Genomic DNA, 20152 nt, shown 5'->3' on the forward strand with positions numbered 1-20152 from the left:
TTTCATCAAGGAAAGGTTGCACTGAAAATAAGAGACTCTCATATTTTGCCTCCAAAAAGAGAGAAATTAAAGATTTTGACTAAGTTTGTTTTGCATAATCACTCAACCACAGTTTCAATATAAATGCCTGTTTTAATTTCTTGTTCTCTCTTATGTTTAATCAATAAACTTTTAATTTGAACTAATGCTTTTGGGTGTTTGCCACATAACAGAGTAAAACCAAGGCCTCTGTTTAACTTACTGATCTGTTTAATGTTGACAGTCAAAGAGTTTACAAACAGCTTTAATTCTTTAGGCCTTTGAGATCAATATCAATACAACAGCTTCCCTCCCAGTGGGGCAGGGCTAACCCCAGATCCTGGCACACACAAAAGGAGGCAGAGAGTGGGGCTCAGACACCCCATGTGACAAGAGACCCCCCCAGCTCACATGAGATGGGGAAAGGAGAGGGGCTCAGACCCACCCACAAAGAGAAGCCCTCCAGAACCTGGCTCATATGAGGGGGCACATGGAAAGAGGTCACATCCCCATAGATAGGCAACGGATCCCTCAGATCTTGTCACAGACACCTGGAGGGAAGAGAGGGAGGTTCCTACCCCCAAAGAAGCAATGCCTCCCCCATATCCCAGGTCACATGAGGGGGGCAGGAAGAGGGGTCTAGACCCTCCTAGATGGATAGGGACCCCCAAGACCATGGCACACACAGAGAGGAGCAGGCAATGAGGTTCAGACACCTCTGGGGGCAGGAACCCTGGATCTCAGCTCACATGTGGAGTGGAGAGAAAGGGGCTCAGACCTTCCCCCGACCCACCCCCAATCCTGACAAGCACAGAGAGAAGGGGAGAATGTGGGGCTGACAGGCTTCCCAACCCCTCTCATGTCCCCTACCACCGATCCCCATTTATCCCCCTCACCCTGATGCAGCCCTAAATCCTTCTCACACATTACCTCCACAACATAAAATGCCTTTATCCTGCCAGCAAGCATTCATATTATAAAAATATTTAGATTATATTTATTTATAAAATAAAAACAAAGCCCTAACAGAAACAGAATTTAGTGATATGCCGCCAAACCTTTTAAACGTTCCTGCCCAAAGTGCGACTAGAAAGGACGTTGCCTGGGGTGGGTCAGGTTCAAAGGACTATTGTATATTCCCTTGAACATCCAGCTTGTGTGCAGCTTTGAAGGCCAACAATTCTGTTAACTCTTCTGTCCACACAATCCAGTAGGCATGCAAAGACGTTTGTCAAAATTTGAATTTGACTTCCCCCTAAAGGGCTGGTCGATGCCATGCACTCTGTTGGGGGGTAACTCTGAGTATGTGAAATTGTGATGCAATGATCTGAGCCCTGGGTTGATCTCTATCTGTGAGCGAAAACAGGCTGCTAGAATCTGTCAACTTTAAGAAAAGCTGTTTTTTTCAGCAGCTGTATTTTGGGAACTTGTTGGTCAGAACCCTGCACCACCATGAGGCACACCAAATTTCAAGGCTATTTGAGTAACTGTAGATTTTAGAGCACTAAGAAAAATCTAGCTTTAAACAGAAAGAAAATCATTGAGAAAAGACTTCCGATATTCCCCAGTCTAAAATGACTTATTTCAAAAAAGCATGTAAGATTATTAAAGCTGCTAAATATCATATCCTAAATGAAACAACAACAACAGTTATAAATACTCTCCATAACAAATGGAGGACAGATTTTATTTTTCACCAAAAGCACTGCCCAGCAAAAGTTCATGTGAACTTGAGCATAAGCCAGTCAAGAACCTGGGGTGGAATTAATTTGTGTAGATACACCTCTACCCCGATATAACGCAATCCGATATAACGCGGGTTCACATACAACGCAATAAAGCTCCGACACGCTGCTCTGAGCAGCGTGTTAAGGGTGCTGGGCCGGGCCCGAGGGGTTGGATAAGGGGCAGAGGGTCTCGGGGGCAGTCAGGGGCTCCCCCGCCCAGGGTCTGGGACAGGGCACTTTTGGGGGCCCCGCAATCCCAGAGTGGCCCGGGAGATTAGCAGGGGGCCAGGAGCAGCCTGCTCTGCTTCCCTCACCCCAGCCCCAGCCTTGTCACTCGGGGGAGGCGGCTTTGGGGAAGGGATCCCCCCCGCACTCACCAGCAGAAGCAGAGCAGCCCGGCCCCAGCCCACTCCCCTCCGCCAGCTCCCAGCCGCAGCACTCCGCTTCCCGCTGCAGGTGAGTGCGGGATCTTTCCCCAAGCCCCGCCCCTAGCAACATGGCTGGGGCCAGGGCAAGGAAAGCAGAGCAGGCTGGGGACGCGTCACTCTGCTTCCCACCGCAGGTGAGTACGGCGGGGCGTCCTTTCCCCCACCTCCCCGCACTTACGGCGGCGGGAAGCGGAGCACCACGGCTGAGAGGGGGCAGAGTGGAGCGGGCTGGGGCCGCGTTGCTCCGCTTCCCGCCGCTGCTGGTGAGTGCCTGTCAGGGGGTGAGGGGTGTGGATAGGGGTCAAAGCAGTCAGGGGACAGGGAGCAGGGGAGTTGGGTAGGGGGTGGAGTCCTGGGAGTGATTAGGGACGGAGATCTCTGGAGGGGGCGGTCAGGGAACAAGGGTTGGGGGCTGCGGGGGGGGAAGCAAGTTCGATATAACGCGGTCTCATCTATAACAGTGAGATTTTTTGTCTCCCGAGGACTGCGTTATATCGGGGTAGAAGTGTATGTCTTATTATAACATCCTTAATACAAATGTCACAGAATAAGGTTTGATTGTAAACAACATATTTATGCTTTTTTTTTTGTGGTAGGAAAACGTATACTAATATGAATACCTATTACTCCCAAATAAAATATTTAGGTTTGCTAAATAAGGTAATCATCATCTAACAGTTGCAATTTTTCTGAAAACCTTCTAGATTTCATAAGATCTACAGAAAACATGAAGCAAGAGGTAAGTCCACTTTGTCCTTTGTTTAAGTTACTCAGTTTCCCAGATTTAGTCACATAATAGTGCTTCAACTGACTACAAATGTACCAAAGCAAAAGCAATTTGAAAATCACATGCCTCCTTAAATCTTTAGCCTACTAAGACAAAACAAAAAATGAAAATTTACTGGACCTGTCAGCTTATTTTCTTCAATCTATCTCTCAAGATTCAGACCACAAAGAATTAGGGTTAAAAAAAAAAAAAACCCAAAACACACAAAATAGCTGTTTACCTTTTTCACTGACACTTTAGGCTTTGTTTGACTGCTTCGGGCCCTTGTATAAGTATCCATGGTTTAATTGATCTTAGTAGTCATGGAAGAAAGTCAGCTCAAAAATACCTACAGAAAAACATTTATCATGTCATTATTTTGTGCTTCCCATTTACCTAGCATATATTTAGAAAACTAATTTTGATAAAACAAGTAATGACTCCACAATTTTGTGATAAAAGATACCTTAAAACTGAACATTTTTTAAAACTTTTTATCCACGCAGATGTTGCCTTTTAGAAAAGATACTGCCCCTTTAAAGTTTATATTTAGTTTCCTTTAAAGAAAAAATGTTTGAAAATCTTATAATTAAAACCAATATACTTCCTTCTAGTCAATAGCGAGCGGGACAAGTTCCCTTGGTGAGCAGTGCCTGGTGAAAACGATAAATACTTTATTTTTAACATTTCAATTTGTTGTAGATGAATGGCCATGAAACTTACCAGAATTGTGTCACTGTCATTATTGGTGCAGAATAATAATAATTACAATTTAACTAGCTGTGCACACATACTTAACATATCTATATTCAAATGCACGCCAGAGAATGTAAGGACATTTTCGATTGTGCATTCTGCACACATCTTTGCTAAATCAAACCCATTTTTTCCAAACCAAGCGAAGACTTTAGTCCTCAACCATGAGAGCAATGAGGTTTTGGAGCAGCCTCTCAATAAGAGCTGTGGGACAAAACTTAGTTTTGAGAGAGAGCTGGACAAATTTATGAGTGTGACTGTATGATGGAGTTGCTTAGGATGATAGGGGACAGGGATCAACAGCCAACGGGCTCACTTCCCATTTATGTCTTAATGTTCCTAAAAGCTCATACTTCAAGGTTTCAGCCAGTCACCTGCCAGAGTCAAGAAGGGATTTTTTCCACCCGCCCCCAATGTATTCTGGAAGGTTTTTTTAAATCTCCCTCCTCTGAAGCATCAGGGATGGTCACAGCTGGAGATGGGTCACTGGACAGAGACAGCCAGGATTCTGAGGTGTCACCAAGCATTCTCTCTCTCGGGTACTTGGCTGGCTGATTCCAGCTCACATGCACCCTTAGGCAGGGACCAAGCATGAAAAACTTCAATCTCATTATTGAGCTGTTCAGAAAGTTATGAAAGGAAGGAGAAAACGTAAACTCGTTTGAAATCTTATGCTATAACACCAAGTTTAAAAATCCTGGATTGGCAATAGGGTTGACTAGAAAGTCTAGGTCTTTTCCATCTCCAATTTCTAATGATTTTACAATGTCTAATGTGACCTCTATCACTTTAAATAGCAGAGCTGGGAGCCTAGAAAAATTCTGCTCACACATGGTCATTTCTTTTGGACAGGTCTGTAAATTGCCTCCACTATAGTCATAATCATGGTAAAGGTTTGGTGAACAGATTTTGTCCATGGATTAGTACATTTTCATGATAATTTTAAAAAGCTAGCTTTGATTTTAATTTTGTTATATTCCTTGTTGTGTCACATCATCATACCTAAAGTATGACATGAGACAGATACCACACTTAAAGTCTACTGCAGTTTCAGAGTGACACCATTTTCCATGACACAATCAGCACAGAAATTTTTTTTTCCATAATTACAGATTAAAAATAAACAATTTAAATTATGAATATAAATGAGCTGGCCATTTTCAAATTATATTATGATTTTCAATTCAACAGTTGCATCTTTGCTTATTTGTAGGAAGAAAACCTAAAACATGTTGTAGAAATGTATGCTTAATACCATGTTTATAGTGTTCATAAAAAGAGATGAACTTCTGGCTATCAGATTCAATATCACTTCTTCTAAAACAAAAAACAAAATAAACCCAAATGAACAAACTATTTTCCTCTTATTTGCTGATTACACTACTATTATGGAATTGTCAAAATAGATCAATTGCGTATTGAAAATAGCCATTTGTTTGTATATAAACTGAAAGCTGGGAGAGTCAGTATTTTTGACAACACTACAAATAAGCAGTACATCTCTTAGAAAGAGAACGTACACCCACAGTACATTAAAACTGAGGATAAATACACAAAACGCTTAAAAATCTTTAGTCTATAATTTGGACTTGACCATTCTGCTGTTTAAAAAAATTAACAAAATTAAGTTTGAAAACTGTCTCCAATGCAATTGCAGTCTATTTTTTCATGCTTTATCACAAAATATAACATTTTAGGGCATGTTCTAGCTGCATAATTACCTGTGAGGAAATGATAAATTTAGTTACTCTTCTTCTGCCTTCTCAGAATTTTAAAAATAATCTTTCTTTCACCATTGTAAACACCAAGTCCTCATCTTTTTCCCATGTTAATGACAGAGTCAAAATTAACATGGCTATTTTTGTTTATTTCCTGGTAGTGTACACAGATGATAGCATCACAATCATAAAAATAGTATAGTGTTCTTTATTCATAAACTGCTTTAATAAAAACAAAACTAACAATGTTAGGAACCATTAGGAAAGGAATAGATAATAAGACAAAGTATCATAATGCCACTATACAAATCCACCCTGAATACTGCATGCAGTTCCCATCGCCCCATCTCAAAAAAGATATATTAGACTTGGAAAAGGTACACAGAAGGGCAACACAAACGATTAGGAGTGATGGATCAGCTTCCATCTGAGGAGAGATTAAAAAGAATGGGACTATTCAGCTTAGAAAAGAGATGACTAATTGGGGATATAAAAATCATAAATGGTGTGGAGAAAGTAAATAGGGAAGTGTTATTTACCGCTTTTCATAACCCAAGAACCAGGGGTCACCTGATGAAATTGATAGGCAGCAGGTTTAAAACAAAAAAGAAAGTACTTCCTCATACAACAGACTATCAACCTGTTGAACTCATGGCCATGGGATGCTCTGAAGGCCAGAAGTATAACTGGGTTCAAAAAAGAATTAGTTAAGTTCCTGGAGGATAGATCCATCAATTACTATTAGCCAAGATAATCAGGATGAAACCCCATGCTCTGGGTGTCCCTAACACTCTGATTACCAGAAGCTGGAACTGGACAACAGAGGATAGTTCGCTTGGTAATTGCTTCAGAGGGAATGAACAGAACAGAACATCTGGCACTGGCCACTGTCAGAAGACAGGATACCAGGATAGATGTACCACTGGTCTGACCAAGTGTGGCCATCATGTTCTTCTGCAGTACTAGGAAAGGAACCAAAAGAACCCTCAAAAATACTTTTCATTATTTTGCAGTTTTCCTGAAGTAAAACGGTAGATGTAAGCAAAAGTAAATATGTTTTTCCTACTCTAAAATATACACTTTAAACCATTTTAAGGAAAGACAAATGTTTGCTTAAAGTAAACAAACCCTACTTGATCCATCTGTGAAAACGTCATAATTACCATCAGAAATGTTGAGAGTGGGGTTGCTTCTGGATATGAACTTTCAAATTATCAAATAAAATCTTTCTGAAAACATTATTCAGTAGAACCAAAATGGTCCGTTAGCTTAATTTGTCTTTTTTATATAAAAAGGTAAATTATACAACAGAATGAGACAAATAGTGTGGCTGTAACAATAACACCATAAAAATTAAAAGTTATTACTTGATCAAAAAAATCTTATTTGCCCGGGATGAGTAGAATTTAGCAAGAGAATAGGGACTGTGACATTACAAGTGAACCATTTTGGGGAAAAAAAGCATTCTATTTTCTTTTGCTGTCCATCCACAGTAAGAGTAAGTAATATCACTAATTTTTTTCCATCATCAAGTGAAAGTGGACTTTTAAATTTTGTGCAGGGCAGTGAAATTTCATAAGAAATTTATGAAGCTGATCAGCATGAACAGTTAGCAATGTAATTAGGCATAAAAACAAGACATGAAAAATCCACTTGCCTAGTCATTCACATTGACTGGAGACCTTCCCCTGACAAATAGGTCCAATGTCACCAATTTACATATAATTTAGGATCTCAAAACCAAGTTTCTACCTCTTTCCATTAGCATATCTAAGTGCTAATCCTTAAGGATCTGAAAGAATCTTTCAAACATGAACACATGCGATGCTGTCTTCCTGAATCTGAGATGGACAGCTCCAATGCCTCTACTCTACTTTGTCCTGCTTTGAGCAGGGGGTTGGTCTAGATGACCTCCTGAGGTCCCTTCCAACCCTGATATTCTATGATTGTGTACCATTCATATTTTTCCCAAGAAGCAGCAAAGTGAAATTAAGATGACTAGTCATTTTTATTATGCTTAAACTTTATTATTTGTATTACAATAATACTGGAGAATTCCAGTCAGGATCTTAGTGTGGTGCACAGATGTTATTCAGAACTTTTGGGCAGAAGTGAAATTGGCTGCTTGGGAAAGTTTCCAGCAGCCATGAGGCAGACCCTACCACGAACAGGGATAAACTCACAAAAATAAAGTCGAGGAGAGTGAAATAGAAGGCTCTCTCCCCCCGCAGCCAGGAGGCCCAGACCTGACAGGAGAGGGGGGAAAAGAACAAAAAACGAAAGCCCTTCACTTATACAGCAGCCAAATTGGGGGGAGGAGGGGCGGGAAGAGAATTCACGTTTACTCAGCATCCACAAGCCAGAAGCTGATGTAAAGATTATAACAGGTGCGGGAGGTGAGGACAGTCTCTGCTCAAAGAAAAGGAGGACTTGTGGCACCTTAGAGACTAACAAATTTATGCTCAAATAAATAAATTTGTTAGTCTCTAAGGTGCCACAAATCCCCCTTTTCTTTTTTGCGAATACAGACGAACACGGCTGCTACTCTGAAACCAGTCTCTGCTCAGGCTCCCAGCACCCCCGCACTTGACAGCAGCGGACCCTCACACTTAGCCCTGCCCCTGGGGCTCGCTGACGGGTCCCGCAAACTAGCTCGCCATCCCCCCCGGCTCTGCTGGAAAGCCCCAGGGAGCGAGCCCAGCGCTGCTGCGACACACACGCACCCGGGCCGCTACCCGGGTCAGCTCCCAGCCGGGGCGGGGGGGTTTCTGCTGAGCGCTCCGCGCAGGGAGGCGGCAACGATGCTCCCCTTGCAGTGACGGGGCGGAGAAGCGGCCCCGGATCCCTCCCCGCACGGGTCCCGGGAGCGAGGGACCAGCGCCCCCGCTGCAGCCAGCCCGGATCGTTCCAAGCGCCTGCGCTGCACGCCCGAGTCTGTCACGGGCAGCGGGGCGGGAGGCGCCTCGGGGCGGCGGAGGGCGGGGGGGAAAGGCCGTACCTGACTCCGCAGCGTCCGGCACCTGCAGCCATGTCACACCCCCTCCACAGCACACCGCCGCCGGGCCCGCTCCAGCCGCCACCACCGCCGCCGCCGCCCTCTCCGCTCAGTCCCACCCCTCCACAGCTCTCGCGCGACTTCCAGCCAACCGTCGCGAGGTTCGCCGGGCCGCGCTCGCGCGCACTCGGTCAGGAAAAGGTCGTGTGGGAGTTGCCCTCACCTCCCATTGGGCGAGGGGACAGCGCGAGCCCCTCTCCCCCCGGACTGAGCGAGGCGGGAAGGGACAGGGGAGAGCGGGGTCAGCGCGCGCCTCCGAGCCCTGGCGCGGCCGTGAGCAGTGGAGGCGGTGGGGGCTGAGGCCGCTGGCGGGCGCGGGAGGACTCGGAGAAGCGGTGCAGAAGGGGCAGCGGGCGCGCGCCATATAAGCCTCCCCCCCAGAGACACGTGCGGGCCTGAGGCTCGGGCTGGGGGCCGGCCGGGCACCCACCCCCTGCAGCCGGGGGGCTGGGCGGAGAAGGGGCACCCTCGTGCTAGGCGGAGGGGTCCTGCCCTTGTCCCTGAGCGGCCTAGCGAGGGGCTGCTCGGATGTTGGTTCCCAGTCGCCGCGTTCGTGGGGCCTGCGTGACCTTCTCCGGCAGCTCTCGGATCTTCTCCTTTCGTTGGAGCCGGAGCGGCGCTGACCAGGCCTGCACCGCACGCTGTAGCCGTAGCTGGCTGGTGCATCAGCCGTGGGGGCCAGGAGCGGCCCTGCCAACCTTAGGCCACTCCGCACTCCGGTGACCAGCCGAGGTGGGTTAACTGTTTCAGTCCCGCTCTTCAGGCAGGGGGAAGTCTGTGCGTGACTAGATCCTGCTCCCAGTCCAATTGATTAGAGGGCTGCAAAAAAATGGCCACGGGCCAGCAAGAAACAACCCCCGAAGCCAGCCCCAACACCAGTCTTCTGATAAACCCGTACCAGTGCACAGACAACACCGAAACTCTCAAAGGCTTCACAAACAATCGGGCATTCAGAAGAGGGGACCTCTACGGACTCGCCCACAAACACTCTCTTCAGCTCTAGCCAAGCTTTTGATCTCCGAGAGCTGCACTCAGCTTCTCCCCCCCACTCTTCCTGAGGTTAGATGGCCTTAGTGATAGGTAAGCACAAAAGTTAAAAACCGACGTCTTTTCCAGATTCTTCAGCTAGGGCCTATCCCAGCTGGTACTGAACTCAATAGAAAGAGTCCTGTTGATATCAATGACAGTTGAATCCGGCCCTGCTACCGGGAGAATAGGAAGCAGAAGATTCTGTTCATGGGAAGTCGATCTCGAGGGATGCTCAAACTTAGGCAATGACAGCACAGTCTCAATCCCTTCTCTCTAATTTAGCCCCTGAGAACGTCATTCCTCTTCATTCCTCCCCAACCATTTGTTAAATTCAGCGCTGCAAGAGTGTCTCCAACCTGTACTCCAAGTCTGATGACGTATTCAAAGTTTACAGTCAATATCTCTTGCAGGTTCTCATGCACCGTTACAACAATATAACACTTACTTGTATATGCTGCAGGGGCTCTTGCTCTCTTTTCTTATTTTTTAATCTGTATTAAAAATGGTGTTTCAGTTGGATGTATTCTTCATTTTATGGCAACAGCTGTTGATTTAATAAAAAGTGTATAGAGGCTCCCCTATCATTTTAGCAGCCTGTAAGCAGGAGCTGTCCCACAGACAGAACACAAACAGCAGCAGGAAGAAATGACACAAAGCCCAATGATTGTTTAACAGCTTGGAGCAGGGATCCTCTGAGAATGCTTCACAATGCCCCCAGGATCCCCAAAGGTTGGCTTAACCCATGTTCCTGGACCAAAGTAGCCTGAGAGGAGAAGGACCTGCAGAACCAGGGATCTGACCAACTGCAGGCCCAAGACCGCCTGCATATGGTTGGGGCTACCCAAACAAGCACACTGAGCCTGAACAAGCAGTAGTTGAGAGAAAGAAGAGAATTCCTCAGTTGCTCTCAGCCACAAAGATGATACCGGTGGCTCCACTAGCCAGGAAAGAACTAACTGCCAGCCATTTGGCTTCCCTTGTACCAGGGTACCCCAAAGCAGCACCTGTCCATATCACAGTGAGAGATACCCCGCCTTCCTACCAAGCTTGAACACTCTTGAGCCTTGTGCTTGATTTCTATACTTTCCCCTTTCATCCCTTGTTCCCACGCACACCATTTCTAATTTCACTCTATTCTTTCCCTTAATAAAGTGTTAGTTTCTTCTTACTGCTGTTTAGTCCATTATCATTTGGTAGTTCTCAGATGCATCATGAGGTCATATAGGCTACACATGCATATATTTACCGTACTACTACCACTTGCATCTTAACCTGTATAGTCCAGGAAATCTAGCAAGTTAGGGGCTACAATCCGTGCATTTGCTGGGGCTTGGAGAATAAAGAACCAGGAGCCCACTGATCCCAAGGAGGTCACAGAGGTGGGACAAACAAGCTCCACCACTCTTGAGGACTAAGGAGGAAGTCAAATACACTTGGAGTCAAATTTGACCTGACAGTATCCATTAAGAAAATGCTCCCAGGGAGCATTTACATATTCTGTATACTTGTCATCCCTACAGTAGATAAATGTCGAAAGTTCTGCAGTTCTCCAGTTAACAAGCTTTATGACGGAAAGTTCCTCTTTGTTTCAAAATACCTTTCAGTGTTCAGGACAATTGATAATAGGGTGACCAGATATCCCAATTTTATAGGGACAGTCCCTATATTTGGGACACTGTCTTTTATAGGTGCCTATTACCCACTACCCCTGTCCCAATTTTCACATTTGCTATCTGGTCACTCTATCAGAGTGATAACTCTATCAGAATGGCTTTTTCTGAATGTCAAGACTTACTCAAAGTAAAACATTTCAGAACAAAACAGGAACTAAATATGAACTAAAAGGAAGCTTTAAAAATAAACTGTGACATCTTTTTCCTTTTATTCAGTAATAATAAGTTCTTATGGCACTTTGCCAAATCTTTGACATTCAGGATTTATAACCACCAGGAAACCATGAAAACATAACCTACAGTACACCATTGTTTGCCCAGAAAATTGTTTTCATACATCGTGTTAGAAATGGAAATTATTGACTGTATTGAAATGATTATATTTAAACAGTCTGATCTAAATGTTGCGTTTGTGATTACACAAGAAAATTGGTTAGTTATTGGACACTTCTTATTCTCTATGTTGCCTCTGAAAAGAACATCTCACAGCAGCAGTTTCTGGGCTCCCGAAGCTGGATGTTCTATAGGACATATCTAGTTTTATTTTTCATGTATGCATGGCAGGGGGGGGGGGGGGGGAAGGGAATACAAACATATCCTTTGCAAATGATTGAAAATTCAGAAGTTGGTAATTTTATTTATATTCTAGAATCTTCCATTCCTAGATGCAGTAGAGCAACCCGAAAGGCAGCAAATAATTAATTGCCTTTTACATTCAATTCACATTTTCATTTTAAATACAGGCGTACAGGGACAAAGGACAAACAAAACTTATATCTAACCTAACATAAATAAGACTGGCTGATTAAGACCACAATATGGTGGGTATTACGCTGCCCAAGTATCAGCTACCTTGCTAACTATTGCTAAAGAATTTGTAAATCCATGTGGACAAAATTCTGAGGTAGAGTAACAGGACTTAAAACGCATGTTGGAAATAGTTTCAGGTTTCAGAATTGTGTCTCTTTCTCTTTAGAGATCAAGCAAGGCCTACTTACATAAACCCACTACTGTTTTGTGGCAGCTCCTGCCATCTTTACTAGCTGTCTCCATTAATACAATAATTTCTAGTGCACATTTTAGGATCAAACCAGCCTTAACCAATAGCTGTTTTTGGATTGCTTCATTTGCATAGCACACCCAGCAGGCCTTTAAATTAATGTGTCATTTAAACTCCAAACTGGCAATGCTCTGTTAATTTTCTTAATTTGCCCACATATTGATTTGCTTTTTGATTCAGCATATAATTCACTTTGCAATTAACAGTGGCTTTGAGGATAGTGGAAATTCTACAAAATCACCTATCTCAGCAAATGCTTTGTCCGTGGATTTAGTAGCAGTTATACCATGCAGCATCTTATAAGTTTAGTGCATAATGCTCCATAAGACCACCACCTTTTTTGCAACAATTGAATTGGTAGTTATTGTGTACCATTGCAGACTCTTGACACAGATAAGCCATTCCTCTACTAAGCTATCAAGTCAGTTTTCCCAAACAACCAGACATTTTTAATGCTTTACTTTCTAAATGAGTAGTTTATTCAATCCCGGTGGCTGCAGGCTGCAGTTTCCTTTTCAGTTTCACTATAGCTCATGGTCACTATTTCAGTGTATTCCTGGATTAAGATCTCGTTGCCAATTGTTGTGTCTTTTCCTTTTTACAGAGTATGCAAAGCCTACCTACTGTGACAACGTTCCCCCTCTACCTTGGTGGGTCTTGTGCTTATTGACAGATTTGCTCGCCTCGGAGATTCACGGCAGCCCTCAGCTTGGCCGTTTTCGTGAACCCACAGTCCAGGTCAACTCCTCCTGTGTCTGATCAGGAGTTGGGACGTTTGGGGGGAACCCAGGCCCGCCCTCTACTCCGGGTTCCAGCCCAGGGCCCTATGGAATGCAGCTGTCTAGAGTGCCTCCTGGACAGCTGTGCGACAACTACAACTCCCTGGGCGTCTTCCCTATGGCCTCCTCCCAACACCTTCTTTTTCCTCACCATAGGACCTTCCCCCTGGTGTCTGATAATGCTTGTACTCCTCAGTTCTCCAGCAGTACGCCTTCTCACTCTCAGCTCCTACTGCCTCTTGCTCCCAGCTCCTCACATGCGCACCACAAACTGAAGTGATGTTTGTGATGTTTTTAAACCAAGGTGCCCCGATTATCCTGCCTTAATTGATTCTAGCAGCTTCTTGATTGGCTGCAGGTGTTCTAATCAGCCGGTCTGCCTTAATTGTTTCCAGAAAGTTCCTGATTGTTCTGGAACCTTCCCTGTTCCCTTACCCAGGGAAAAGGGACCTACTTAACCTGGGGCTAATAGATCTGCCTTCTATCACTGTCCTTTAGCCATCTGGCCCGACCCTGTCACACTACATATATACACACTGCTGATCTGGCAGGTTTTGATGCATGCAACACTGCACACACTAGAGGGTGCTCAAACTATTTAAAGGGATACTACCAACACACTAGAATAATGTTTGGAAACTTACTAACTGAGGGATTGTCTCACAATCTTCCTTGATTTCCCTCAAAGATACCAGAGGTACCAAGATTTGAAACATCTACAAAATCCTGGACTGAGATCCTCCTCCCTTTTTCAGCTCCTTTGGGCAGACAACCTGAAAGCCCCATATCTGATCAAGGGAGAATTTTCCCAATGCAGGCACTGTAGAAGATGGCCATAAAGTTGTCTCACAAGGATTCCCTTGCAAGCCCTTGTGTAGGGTTTGTGCTGGGGTGGGGATGTGGTCAGGGGAAGCCCTGCAGTACACAGCACTGTGGAGATTCTGAACAATGCTATAAAAACATAGAAATAGAAGGGACCTTAATAGGGCATCTAGTCCAGGCCCCAGCACTGAGACAGGACTATAGTCTGTGTGGCAGGCTAAAGAGGCTGATGCAATTTAGACAAGCCCCTGGCCTATGCCAAGTTACACTAGAGAGCTCTCCAGCCTGCAGAGCAGCCCAGGATCAAGAGCGCACAAGGTTGACTTAAAGCCATCATAGGCTGCAGTAAATAATCTCAGCCCTGGTAATTAAAGTTGTCACAGTTGGTAACTAGAAACTAACCTGGTCAGTTTGCCATTTTCATGACCATCAAATTTTACTGTGATTCAGTTTAAACCATGAACTTTACCAAATTATAATTTCCAGCTTCTTCAGAATCTGTTTTGTCCTAGAATCCTAATTAAATTCCAAATTTAAATGCCAACACCTTGTAGATAGCAGCTTGACTGCCATTTGATGATTGGTATCTTCAGTATTACAACTCACACTGAGGGTGGAGATAAAAATAATTAAATAATTCCTCCAAAGATACAGTACTGCACAGTAATCCCTAAGCACTGCTCTAAGGCTATTTCTGAGATGTGTTTTGGTTCATTGTGGAGAGAGACTTTATATATTATACATTAGTACTTTTTGAAATAAGACATGAAGGAGATTGTGCTGTTCTTTTGGACTGCATCCATCATGTAAAAACTCCAATACTTTAATCTGAATTGACGCAGGAATGATCGCACGCATCCCATTTCATCAAACATCCTTGTACTATGGAAAGTTCAAGAGGAGTGAGAGATTATAAATTTTACTGACAGGACTTTTCTGAACAAGCTCATGGAGAAGTGTTCAAGTATGTATGGATCATTTGATTAGAAATAACAAAATATTCAACCAGGTTTATATAAAAGATCTTTATTGAAATAGCTCCTTGATAACGAAGACATTATTCAGAGCAGCATGAAGTCCTCTACCTTGGAATACAGTTTATCATTTTACTGTTGCATAATGCAAGCCTGACTTTAAAATATGGAGGAGCCCAGGAAAATTATTGTGGAAGAGTCTCATTCCATCCATCTCTTTTCCCTTGTCTCATCTCATCATAGGAAACATAGGAATTGCCATATTGGATCCGTCTATAATATACTCCTGTAACTTGTCCCTGACAGTGGCCAGTTACAGCTGCTACAGAGAAAGCTGCAATAAACCTAATAATTAAAGAATAATTAGAACATAGGGGAAATTTCTTCATAATCTCTAGATAATCAAGGTGGGCGAGATAATGTCTTTTATTTCAGCAACTTCTGTTGGTGAGAGAAACAAGCTTTCAAGCTATGCAGACCTGAGGAAAAGCTCCAGAAGTTCAAAAGCTTGCCTCTCTCAGCAGCAGAAGTTGCTCCAATAAAAGATATTACCTCACCCACTTTCTGTCTCTAATATTCTGGGACCGACAGGGCTAAACCACCATTACAAATTTCATATCTCTGACATTTAGCACAATCATCTTGTGTCCAAAGCATGAGCACATATCTCTTTTATTTGAAAAAGATATCCTATCTCATGCAACTATGAATGTTCTCACTATTCATATAGGCCTGATCCAATAAGTCCCATTGACTTAAATGGGCATTGGATCAGGTGCCAAGTGATTAATCTAAATATCTCATGCTAGTGAGTTTCACATGCTAAGTGTGGGCTGTGTATAAAGCAATGCCAATTTATCAGTTTTAAATATGATCTCTTTAAATTTCAATGAATGCCACGTTGTTCACTATGAAAAAGGGTAAATGGAGCATCTGATTTACCTTATCTACACCATTTTTCATTTTGTTTACCACTGCCAGGATCTAATGTTGAAAGGAAAGGACATAAGGACACTGGATATGAAGTTAGAAATTGCTGTGAGGCATGTCAGTAGGGTTACATGATGGAAAGAGGTTGAGAGGAATGGAATTTCCTGCGCATAGCTTAAAAGGAAACCACCATGGAATGAATGACATGTTCCTATCATCACCCTGATCGCTTTGCTTGGGTGTTGTATCACTTTTCCCTGCTCTTCAGCTGCTTTTGTCTTTTTTCCTTAATTCTGTGACCTGATTTGCACACATGGACAGTTATAGTCACTCCTAAGTCAGTGAGAGCTCCAGGATGCTCAGCTTCTTTGAAAACAAGGCTTCTAATACAGATGCCTAAAAATGGAATTAGGATCCTATTTTTCAGAGTAGCAGCTGTGTTAGTCTGTATCTGCAAAAAGAACAGGACTGCTTGTGGCACCTTAGAGACTAACAAATTTATTTGAGCATAAGCTTTTGTGAGCTACAGCTCACTTCATTGGATGCATAGAATGGAACATATAGTAAGAAGAAATATATATACATACAGAGAACATGAAAAGGTGGAAGTTGCCATAGATCTAAGTTTCTAAGATCATCCAGGCATCATAGGCTACCTGGCTATTCCTCCCTTAGAGTTGGTATGGCAACTTCCACCTTTTCATGTTCTCTGTATGTATATATATCTTCTTACTATATGTTCCATTCTATGCATCTGATGAAGTGGGCTGTAGCCCACAAAAGCTTATGCTCAAATAAATTTGTTAGTCTCTAAGGTGTCACAAGTATTCCAATCCTATTTCTGGCACCCATTTTGGAAAATCGTGTCCTAGAGTTGTAAGTGCTAATGCACTTGCCTCACTTAAGAGCTAGCTAGCTTGGTTTTATGAGTTGCAGATTTTAAGTAGCTCAAGAGGATCAAGCTAGTACCCTTAAATCCCAGTGTACTCAAGAGTTTCTAAGATCACCCAGGCATCACAGGCTACCTGGCTATTCCTCCCTTAGTTCTCAATGCCCTGATTACTTCTTAACTTTAGGGAAGTAGGGGACACTGCATAGGGTTGCCAGTTTTGGTTGGATGTATTCCTGGAGATTTCATCACATGACATAATCATTAATTAAAGACTAATCTTTAATTCCTGGAGACTGCAGGCCAATCCTGGAGGGTTGGCAACCCTAACACTGCAGAATGCAAGGCACGGTGACTATTGTTCTGTTGATCTCAAAGTGTTCACGTTCTAGCTGTTCAGGAAATTGTGAGCTGCTAAGTGATATTTGGGTGCAGACTTCACAAAGAGCCACAGCTCATAAAGGTGACTGACTAGCAAAACTCCTAAATTCAGTCAGAGCAGAGACCCAGCTTCTGAGGCTTTGAGCTTTGCCAAAGGACTGACCCATAACTCTGAAATGCCAGCATTTGGATGTAGAACATTACATACATTGGCATTTGACACTGAAAATGTTGCTCGTCAATTTTGTGTTAACATTAGTATCCCCATCATCTTCCATGGCATAAATAGAAGCAGTATGGTGAATAATACTAATAAATTTAGGTTTCAGAGTAGCAGCGTTAGTCTGTATCCACAAAAAGGAGTACTTCTGCCACCTTAGAGACTAACAAATTTGGTGCCACAAGTACTCCTTTTCTTTTTACTAATAAATTTGTTAGTCTTACTTTATTTATTTTAAAATTAGCCTATGGATGAGATTTTACTCAGATCTATGTAAAGTTTCAATAGTTAAATCTATTTTTAAACTAGTGGGAACTGAAAAACATTAGACAAAATCCATAACATTTCAAAAGGGGTCCATTGTTAACACTTTCCAATTTCTAAACTACTGAGCAGATTTATGTGTAACAACAACAAAATGAGTCAGTGGTGTAATTTTGGTGGTGAAATATCATTCATCCTTAACAAAGGGATTTAAATCTCTGCATTAATTGAAAAAACCTCAGCAGTCTTAATTATGGAGCTGCTAATGATACCTCCGTGATATTATAATAAAATAATGACAATTAACATATTTATACAGTACCTTTCATTCTGAAAGATTCCAAAGCACTCAGGGCTGGAAACTGCAAACCTCTAAGCACCCATTGGCTTTGATGGAAGTTGAGGGTTTACAATACCTCTTTGAGTTACTCAGCTCCTTGCAAAAATTGAGCTGGTTAGTGATCTCTTCACTCATTGAAATGCAGCTCTCTCAGGGTTTGAAACACAGTCGCTATTTAGCAGCAGGACAGAAAGTGACAAACAATATCCTATCCATTTGAGACTGCTGGGAGAATTTAGCTAGGGAAGTCAGGGCACTGGGGTTAAATATCCACAGTATTAGGAAAAGTGCCACAGAATTTTTAATGACCCCAAGTTGTCAGGTATCCTGTTCATTATTCAGAAAAACAAACTCTCCAGCAGAAAAGTGGCCCCTAGCATCTTGCTTGGGGCATTGGTTACATATTGAGTCAGAGGAAATGGTGACACCTACTGCATCAGAAACATCATTCCAAGCTGCCCACTTCAGTTTTCTTCAGAGATGTCCCATCCAAATGCAGACTGTTTAGTTCGTGAATTCTAATACTATTGCTACAGGGTTTTGTTTGTTTTTTTCCTAAGAGTGCCTCAAGTTTACCTTTTCATTCAGTGACATTTTGGGCTTGGTACAGTACATATTAATGTTTCTATCCTAAATGTATTTTAATTTATAAAAGTTCTAGTCTTTATATTGTAGCATGAGTCACAGTGGCTATAATTTATGAAGTAATCAGCAGCTATGTATTTCTACAGTGCACATGAGGGAGTAGTTTTGGATTTTCATGGTGATACAATTGTGCACCCACTGGGTGGCCCATTTTCAAAAGAATATAGAAAGCTCATCTATTCCTGTCTGCAAGCAAGAGGGGTGGATTGTAGGTACCATTGGACAAAATAGCTTAACTACTTCATAAATAATAGGGTAATGCCTCGTAGATGTCATCATTCATACAGTTCTGAAAAAAAATATGTTTATTCTATGCAAGTTAGTTTTGGGGATAATACACTAATGACTTACGTAGATACCACAGTGGTGAGTACAGTAAAAAAGCCTAGAACAGCTCAATAGAGCCTATTAATTTCATATTGAAAGTTAGCTAGGCTTTGATGAAACATTAAGCAGTTCTAACACAGGAAATTATAACAGCTTTGTTACATACCTCAGGTCAGAAGTGAGTTTCTAGTGCCGTGACCGCTTATGGTGCTCAAGGATGGACTAAAGTTATTTGGGGCCAGGATCCAACAAAGTTGTGGGGCCCTGAGACACACATTTGCTCACCTTTTCATATTTACAATGGGAGCTGGGAGTGAATATGACTGAGTCATGCAGCCAGGACATCAACAGATTAGTAAAATGCTGGGAGAGTGGAAATCCTCATCTCTCCAGTACATGTTCCAATGTCCTTCTCCCAGCCCAGAAACACACTAAGAGGCAGATTCACAGCTAGCATAAATCAGTGTAGCTTCATTGAGACTATTAGCTCTATTTACATTAGTTGAGAATCCAACTGCTTTTTCTTTCTGCTCACCCAGGCAGTCTTCATCTTTAGGTTTGTTTTGCATATGAATGTTTGTGTATGGCAGAAACCACACAACCCACATTATAGTTAGAAAAAAAAGGAAACAAAGAGCTTTGTTCTGCAACCTGGTTCCCATTAGTCCAGCAATAGGAAAATCTTGATTAAATTGTAATTGAATTGACTGTCTAATAAAATGTGGGACAATTAATTTTCCTTTTGTAGTTTATGTATTTTCAGAAGGGATTCAAGTGAATCAGATATCTATGGCATATTGTTGATGATTCCCTAGTCAATGGATATGGTTTAATAATTTAACTTTTATTTTAAAAACAAACACTTTATCAAGCTTTAGTTGAACTTAATCAATTATTAAATATAGTTCTTGACTGAGAAGTAATTGACTATTGAATGGCTTTGTACAGTTAACGGTTATTGGATTTTCAGGAATTTAGTTTCATTTGGCTGGGCTACCCCTTCCAGTAGTTTTAGGAGATACAATTAGTGTTCCTATCAGTATTTTAACAGACTCAGTATTCTGGGAATTACAAAGTAATCGTTTTTATGATGGAGCAGCCACAGGGAGATGTGATTATATTCAAAATATTAACAATGAAGAAATTCAGATCTCCCTTGCTGCAGAGTAAGGCCATTGAACTACTTTCAGTGGACATGGAGAACAATTGATCAGTGTCCTCTTTAAAACAGCCATTAACATATTCAAAGACTTATGAGCCGCCCCCCCCCCATCATCTTTTCTCAAGATTAAACATGCCCCATTTTTTTTAACCTTTCCTCTTAGGTCAGATTTTCTAAACCTTTTATCAT

General features: G+C 42.5%; 1 protein-coding gene across 4 annotated transcripts in view; it reads right to left on the reverse strand.

Moving 5' to 3' along the window:
• Positions 1–8545, reverse strand: part of AKAP11 (A-kinase anchoring protein 11) — a 67525-nt gene extending 58980 nt beyond the window's left edge. For 2 of the 4 annotated variants that reach the window (XM_043533356.1, XM_043533348.1), the window contains exons 1-3: positions 8412–8530; positions 7597–7659; positions 3181–3288 (exon numbers count right to left, since the gene is read on the reverse strand). In XM_043533356.1, the coding sequence (XP_043389291.1) occupies positions 3181–3240 (60 nt within the window). In that variant the 5' untranslated portion in view covers positions 3241–3288; positions 7597–7659; positions 8412–8530. Of the gene's footprint in view, positions 1–3180; positions 3289–7596; positions 7660–8411 lie in introns of all 4 variants that reach the window. The other 2 variants (XM_037894664.2, XM_037894660.2) reach the window with 1 other exon arrangement.
• Between the last annotated feature and the right edge of the window lie 11607 nt (positions 8546–20152).

Source organism: Chelonia mydas, chromosome 1 (assembly GCF_015237465.2).
Source record: "Chelonia mydas isolate rCheMyd1 chromosome 1, rCheMyd1.pri.v2, whole genome shotgun sequence".
NCBI classification, from domain to species: Eukaryota; Metazoa; Chordata; order Testudines; family Cheloniidae; genus Chelonia; species Chelonia mydas.